This window comes from Callorhinus ursinus, unplaced genomic scaffold (assembly GCF_003265705.2).
Source record: "Callorhinus ursinus isolate GAN/ISIS: 27379988/994484 unplaced genomic scaffold, GSC_fseal_2.0 scaffold34, whole genome shotgun sequence".
Taxonomy (NCBI): Eukaryota; Metazoa; Chordata; class Mammalia; order Carnivora; family Otariidae; genus Callorhinus; species Callorhinus ursinus.
The window spans coordinates 13,011,051-13,018,810 of NW_027397096.1; the positions used below are offsets into that span (position 1 = coordinate 13,011,051).

Below are 7,760 nucleotides of genomic sequence, written 5' to 3' on the forward strand. Positions count from 1 at the left end.
TACAGGTTTTTTCTAAATTCTGGATTTGCTTGACTATTTCCTTGTTTAGATTCAGGAAAGAATTCTGCATAGGGGGTGTTGTGTACCCCTTAGTGTGTAAGATCAGAAGGCTGCCCATTGTCTTACCATTGGTGATGCCAAAGTTTGATTGCTTGGTTAAAGAGTATGTCTACCAGGTCTCACCATGGTAAAGATACATTTTCCTTTTGGAATTATTAACTGATCTCTGAGATGCTACTTTGAAGCCATGTGATTATCTTGTTCCCTAACAACCTTTCACTCAATAGCTTTAGCATCTGTTAATGATGGTACACTGAAGCAATTACTATATTGGCAGTTGCAAACTCCCCTATTCATCTACATTTACTAGCTGGCATGCTTTTGAATCACTGTGAACTCATAGATTTTTTTTTACATTTCATTTAATGTGTTGTAATCCATTACCATCAATTTTTTGATGCCCAAATTGCCCAAATTTTGGCAACTGGGTGCTCCTAAAATCCAAGATTTGAAAGGTCTTTAAAAGCTAATGTATATGTCACAAAATATGATGGTTTGGGGGCCATGAAACTCTAAAAAGTAGGCCACATTCATATATTATTAAATACTTTTTGAATAGTTCGTTGGCATAAAGTGTTTGCTACCTAAAACAAATTCAGAAACAATCTGTTGACAATACCTTTGATACTCTTAGAAGCTATGTTGTAAAACATTTTCTTTGAACTTGATGTATTGTAATAGCACTTCTTCCTAAGAATACGAATGAATTTTGATCATCATATATTATTTGAGTTTATAACAAGATTTTAAATGTCTTTAACCCAACTTTTCAAAGTGGCACAGGAAGAGTCAGAAAATTAATACAGCTGCATTAGATGCTAGAAATTTCATCTCCTGAGCAATGTTGATGGAGTATAAGAATGAAGGAAATTTAGGGCGCCTGGGTGGCTCTGTCGTTAAGTGTCTGCCTTCGGCTCAGGTCACGATCCCAGGGTCCTGGGATCGAGCCCCACATCGGGCTCCCTGCTTCGTGGGAAGCCTGCTTCTCTCTCTCCCACTCCCCCTGCTTGTGTTCCTACTCTTGCTATCTCTCTCTGTCAAATAAATAAATAAAATCTTTAAAAAAAAAAAAAAAAAGAATAGAAGGAAACTCTAAGTAGTCCCCAAACAGATAGAATTGGGTTGGGTTGCAAGTCATAGAAGGCCAAACAATGGCTTTACCCCATGGGGACTAAATCTCTTCTCATGTAATAAAGCCAAATGTGGTCAGTTCAGGGCTAATGAAGCTGCTCAGTGATGTCATCAAGGCTTCTTCTTTCTTTCTACTCCACCATCCTTAGTCTGTCGCTTTTGTCCCATTCTAAGATGGCTACTGAAATTCTAAGGTACTGTATCTGTGTCGGGAAGAAGAGGGAAGGGATAAGAGGTCAAACTGAATCAGTCCCTATCAGGAAATGTTCTCAGAAGCCCCAAGCAGATCCTTATGTTTCTATCTTGTTGGCCAGAATTGGAACATCATGGTCCCTTTCCCTGCAAGGCAGTCTACAGTAGAAGAAAGTGAAGAAGAAGGGAGCTACAAATAGCTTTTGGGTGCCAAAACACAGTATCTACAGGCATGTAAATAGCTAGGTATCTTTAGTGAATATTTCACAAAAGTGACATCTAAAGAAGTTACCATGGCCAACCAAAGTCTGTTGCCTTCCATTCATAAAGCAAAAATTTTTTGAGCATCTTCTATGTACTATTACTTCACTGAGAATATAAAGATAAAAGTGATATATTCTGGGCACGTGGGTGGCTCAGTCGGTTAAGTGACTGCCTTCGGCTCGGGTCATGATCCCGGGGTCCTGGGATCGAGCCCCACATCGGGCTCCCTGCTCCGCGGGAAGCCTGCCTCTCCCTCTCCCACTCCCCTGCTTGTGTTCCTTCTCTCGCTTTGTCTCTCTCTGTCAAATAAATAAATAAAATCTTTTTTTTTTAAAGTGATATATTCTTCATTTCTTCTCTTTATAACATCTTTTTGCAAGTTCCAAGTAGGAAGTCCCAAAGGACTCAGGGGACAAGCAGGTGTGCTCAGCTTTATGTTTCTATTCACAACAGTTTCACATGCAATCAAAACAGGAATTGAATCACACCATTAAGATAACTAGCTCAGCCAACTATTCAATATTCTTTCATGTAAATGGTTCCCCTTCTGAAAAATTATCCTAAATTAAATTCATATTCAGATAGTTTTGCCAAACTAACTTCAGTAGCTTAGTTGGATCAGCATTATTTCCAATGTTTATGGTAACTTGTTTATGTTTATAGAATAATTATGATAGCCTGTATTATACTAAATGATAACAGAGAAATATTTGGGGTAAACTACTTATAACTTAAAATCATAGTGATATCACCCTAATTCCTTGTCTGAATAGGCAAAGCATAAACATGTAGATTTCCTTAAAGAAAACTGTTGCATTAGGCTTCAAATTCCCTAAGATTTTCTAGATCAGAGATAGGCATACTATAGCCAAGGGACCAAATCTGGACTGCTGTCTGTTGTAAATAAAGTTTTATTGGAACAGAGCCACACCACTTGTTTATGTATTGTCTTAGGCTGCTTTGTAACTACAACTGGCAGAGCTGAGGAGTTGTGATAGAGACGATTTGGCCCTCAAAGCCTAAAATATTTGCTATCTGGCCCTTTACAGAAAAAGTTTTACTTACCGTTACTTCGCATATATTAGGTGCTCAATCAATGCTTCTTGATTTATTGAATGAATGTATTCAAGGCTTTCACCTGGATATGATAAATCAACAAACCAACAAATCTAAATGTAAAGCATTTAATACTTCCCCAATTTACCTGATATTTGCTTGTTTGATTGTAGTTTGCTATTGTTGACAGACCATATGCCTCAGAAGGAGCCTCTTAATGCTTTGAGATTCCAGAATGCAAACTGCTTTAGGTCCAGTTTTCAAAAAGTTGGCCTTTGGGCTAAATATGTCTCACTGACATGTTTTATTTGGCCCACACAATGTTGCTGTTGTTTGTTTTAAAAGTAGCATTAGCTGCCAACATTTAAAAATGAGGAGACTTCACATAATAATCTAAATTTCCAGCTTCTCTTGAAGATTTGAAAGATCAGGCAATGTGAGCATACAATTTGGTTAGGGCCATAACCACCTAGGGCTGAGCATCTGTTGCCTCCCGAGATGGGGTAAGTGCTCCCCAGTTCCCCACGGTCCCCCACTCGCGACAGTCTTACCCATGGCAGACCCCAGCCAGGTACCTTATCTGCCTGGCCCTTCTGGAGACTTCTGTATTTGGGATCTTCACTCTAGGAGTATCATTTCCTACAAAGGCCCCTGAACTAGAACACTAGTCTACAGCTATCCATTTGCTTCATCTTCTTGGATTGAAAATAGACTGGTTCATCTGAAGACAAAACAGGAAAGAATGACAATGCTATTAAGACCGTTACCTTCATTCCCACTAGAACACAACTTTATTCCACCCCCTCTTTCCTTTTTCAAATGAGCCTGAGGACTCAACCTGCTTTCCTTCCAGCTATTCAGCTCCTTCCACCCACTCCATCCCCTGGAGTTGTTTACCCCAACCCCTGGAGTGCTGTCTCCCCCAGTTCCTTGCTTCCTTGCTGCCCTTGAAAACAAACACCTTGGCCCTTTTTGTTTTTAGAGTTTTACTGTTAATCATTACGGGGAAACAGACAGGAAATAACAAGGAGGAAATCACCAAGTTAAAAAAAAAAAAGTTATGGTTCTTACAGTCATAGTCCCTGACTCCCGTGATGAGGTGGCCCCTGGAGGTACCCTATGTTTGTTCTCTCACCCTAGGTTCTCATCGCTGGTGGATTGTGTTTTATAGAGGGCCTAGAGATTCTGTAACATCCAAATGGTGCTGAAGAATCGCTTTGAGAGAATTGGAGCCATTAGGTGGCAGCACAGGGTACATCTTTTCAAGTCTTTCTACACCAGGCTGGCGGATCTGAGGCACCCAATTGTCTAGGAAAGGGTAACTTAGCGCCTGGTTAGGACAGGCACTGGGGCTGAGACCAGCAAGAGAAGAGCCCACCAAGAGGCTCCCAGTCACATTGTGCTGTTACGGAGCCAAGTGTGGAATTCTTGTCTCCCGTGCCTTTCCCTGATATGGTGATCAGAACCACAGACTCTTAGCGCTGATAAGAAGCCTCCAGTCCAACACCTTGATTTTGCTGATAAGCAAACCGAGGTCCTGAGAGGCTGGACTGGCCTTCTATCGGTGCCAGGCCATGAGACCAGTCAGACATTTCTGTAGCTTCATTCATGCCCACCAATCCTTCTGGTCTGAACCTCCTGGTTCAAAAGCATTTATTTAAGTCTGCTTAGTATAGTCAAAGACTGATTTTCCTAGTTTTGAAGGTGAAACTAAGGTAGGGCTTTTGGCCTCTGAGCAGGACTTCTTACAGGGAACAGAGACTTAACTGGACACAGGTCAACAAAAGTAAGCTTGGTTTCTGCCTCCACCTACTTAACCCATCTGGGAGAAAAGTGAGGGCCCCTTATCCAGAAGGCGAGTTATGGCTCTCCACACTCTGTGCAGGCTAGTGTGGGCTCCCGTTTATGGGATCAGCTAGTATTAACTGTGGCTCTTACCAAGAGTGGCCTAGCGTATCAGGGCTGGGCCATGCACACCCAAATAATTCACCAGTCCTCTCAAATGACATTAGTAAAACCACTCAGACTGCTCCAATTTAAACACAAATTCAAACAATTGCATTATAACAGAATCATGTCCTCAGGCTTCAATTAGTTTAGAGGGCAGTGTCATGACCCAAGGGGAGAGGACTTACCTTTGATCGTGAGATAGGATTTACTTGAAGGGGTCAGGTTCTCACAGGAGAAATTTGGTTGGAACTACTACCAATATAAAGTTTTACTTGTTTATGTTGAGGCACCATCCTGGGCGTTTTAGGGTCTTGCTACTCAAATGGTGGTCCTCCAACCAGCAGCAATACCTGGGAGCTGCTTAGAAATGCAAAATCTCGGGCGGCTGGGTGGGTCAGTTGTTTGGGCGACTGCCTTCGGCTCAGGTCATGGTCCCGGAGTCCTGGGATCAAGTCCCACATTGGGCTCCCCCATCTCTGTGGGGAGCCTGCTTCTCCCTCTGCCTCTGTCTGCCACTCCCCCTGCTTGTGCTCACTCTGTCTCTGTCTCTCTCTCTATGTCAAATAAATAAATAAAATATTGAAAAAAAAAAAGAAATGCAGAATCTCAGCCCCATCCCATTCCTGCTGAATCAGCATTTTCATTTTAGCAAGATCCTCTATTGAGGCCCATGCATATTAAAGTTTGAGCTTTAGGACACCCTAGAGAAATACACCCTCAAATAGTCCCTACCTCAAAGAACTTAGGGACTGGTTTAGGAGCACAAACCACACATGTGAAAAATGTCTTAAAAGTGACCACTAAGAAATGTCTCATTAATGCCAGGTAGGCTGCCCTAGGACATATAAAATATACACATTGTGGTGTTTTTATTTTGTTTTTTGTTTTTTGTTTTAAGATTTTATTTATTTACCTGTCAGAGAGAATGAGAGAGCATGAGCAGGGGGAGTGGCAGGCAGGGGGAGAAGCAAGACACCCCAGGGAGCCGGGAGCCCGACGCAGGACTCGATCCCAGGACCCTGGGATCATGACCTGAGCCGAAGGCAGATGCTTAACTGACTGAGCCGCCCAGGCGTCCAAAACACACACATTTTGAAAGGGTGCGAAGAACGATCATGGCTAAGAGGTGTCAGTCTGTGAGGTGTTGGGTGGAGAGACTTTGATAAGCATGTATTAATGGAGAGGAAAAAGGACAGGGGAAGGCGTTTCAAGTGGAGAGATCAGGATAAAACCCAGGAGGAGGCAGAGCGTAAATTCTAAGCAGTGGCCTACCGATATTTTAGGATCTTATGCAGGTCCCCAGACTTCCCTCAGATCCTTACAACCCATCGCATGCTCTGTGACTCCACATGCCTGTAACCTCATCATGTTATGTCTTTTGGTTTCAACAGGGGTTCTCATGGGAAGTCTTCAAATGTGCTCACCAACATGCAAACTTTTTTCCTTGGATCAAATAGGCCGGTCCTTACCCTTTCCTTTCTTGCGATTTCCAGCTCTTCTTTTTATAATCGGGTAAAAGGACATTCCTTACATGTGCACTCTCCTAAATTGCTTGAGCCTTTCTAATGTGGTGCAAATCTTCGCTGTAAAGCTCTTAATCAGATCTCATAAAAGATTAGTCCAAACCGTGTTTTCGGTTTCTAGATAAAGTTAATCATCCTCGAGGGCCAGGAATTAACATGAAAATTGGAAACTTGTGTTGGTCCCAACTTTACGTCCAGATTTAGTTTCAAAGCAAAAGTGACTGCACAGAAAGTGAAATCCAGAGTTTCATTGTTTATTTTCCAAATGAGCTGGTGGGACTGTAACCCTCTCTTCTTCACACACATATCTGATAACCCAAAGATATGACCCAGGGGTGAAACACAGTGGGCATGAAATGAGAGTGTAAGAGCGCCCCCACTGGATGCCCGAGGGAAAGCTGTCCCATCTGCTTCCTGGAGCCGCACAGGTCAACTGGAGATTCCAGAAAAGAAATGTGATTAATTTGAGGAGATAACGCCCTTTATATAATTCTTTAGAATAATTCCACCATAAGTTCAGGGGCTCTTCCCCTTCTCTGAGCGCTGTTGGGGGTCACTGAAATCAGGCTGGAGGCCCGAGTCTGTCCAAGTGTTTGTGGGTCTGCCCCTTGGCTTCAGGGCTGCAAATTCCTTTGACCAGCAACACTCTGGCGGGGAGGACCTCGACTGCCCAGGAGCAGCTGACTGCTCATCTCTGTCACAGCCCATCAGCAAGCAGCTTGTCACCAGCTGCCCAGTGCACCCAGAAAAAAAATGGTTCTTATATTCACAGAGATAATTTGAGTTGATAGGAATAGCATCAGGGGAAGAGAATGGCGTCACCAAATCAATACTTGAGCTTCACAGATTAATGTCTTGGCTCTGGCTCTGAGTTTATATTCAGGAGGCCCTTGCTCCCAGACAGAGACACTAAATTGAACAGACATTTCATTCCCAACAACAGCAAATTCCCTTTTCTTAATGAGGAGTCAACTAGAGAATTGATACATTAAAGAAAATTCATTGAGAACATCCATTAGCTGTGAATTTTATGTTTATTGTGGCACACCTCTGGGAAATAATGTGGAGATGCTGGGAGAGGGGAGCTGCGTGCCTGGTATGAATGCTGATTATAGGAATGAATTTTTCTACATCCATGTTCACAGAAGCATTATGCACAATAGCTAAAAGAGAAGTAACCCAAGTGATCGTTGATGGATGAATGGTAAAAAAGAAAATGTGGTAGACACATACAATGGAATGTCATTCAGCCTTTTTTAAGGAAGGAAACGCTGATACAAGCCACAACATGGATGAACCTTGAAGACATTATGCTAAGTGAAATAAACCAGATATGAAAAGGACCAATACTGTACGATTCCATTTATATGAAGCACCTAGAGTAGAGTTCATAGAGACAGAAAGTAGAATGGTGGTTTCCAGGGCCTGGGGAGAGGGGGCAATGGGATTTATTATTTAATGGGCACAGAGTTTCAGTTTAAGAAGATGAGAAAGTTGAGGCACCTGGGTGGCTCAGTCAGTTAAGCGTCTGCCTTCGGCTCAGGTCATGATCCTGGAGTCCTGGGATCGAGCCCCGCATCAGGC

At 42.7% G+C, this 7,760-nt stretch overlaps 1 protein-coding gene across 5 annotated transcripts in view; it reads right to left on the minus strand.

Annotated features, from left to right (window-relative positions):
• The window catches only part of YPEL2 (yippee like 2), a 99,870-nt gene that overhangs the window by 4,908 nt on the left and 87,202 nt on the right, over nt 1–7,760 (minus strand). For 2 of the 5 annotated variants that reach the window (XR_012374454.1, XR_012374456.1), the window contains 2 exons: nt 3,279–3,424; nt 2,713–2,785 (listed from right to left, as the gene is read on the minus strand). Coding sequence is in view for 2 of the 5 variants with exons in the window: in XM_073879508.1 (XP_073735609.1) it covers nt 2,756–2,785 (30 nt within the window). In the remaining 3 variants the exon portion in view is untranslated. Of the gene's footprint in view, nt 1–2,712; nt 2,786–2,851; nt 3,425–7,760 lie in introns of all 5 variants that reach the window. The other 3 variants (XM_073879508.1, XM_073879507.1, XR_012374455.1) reach the window with 2 other exon arrangements.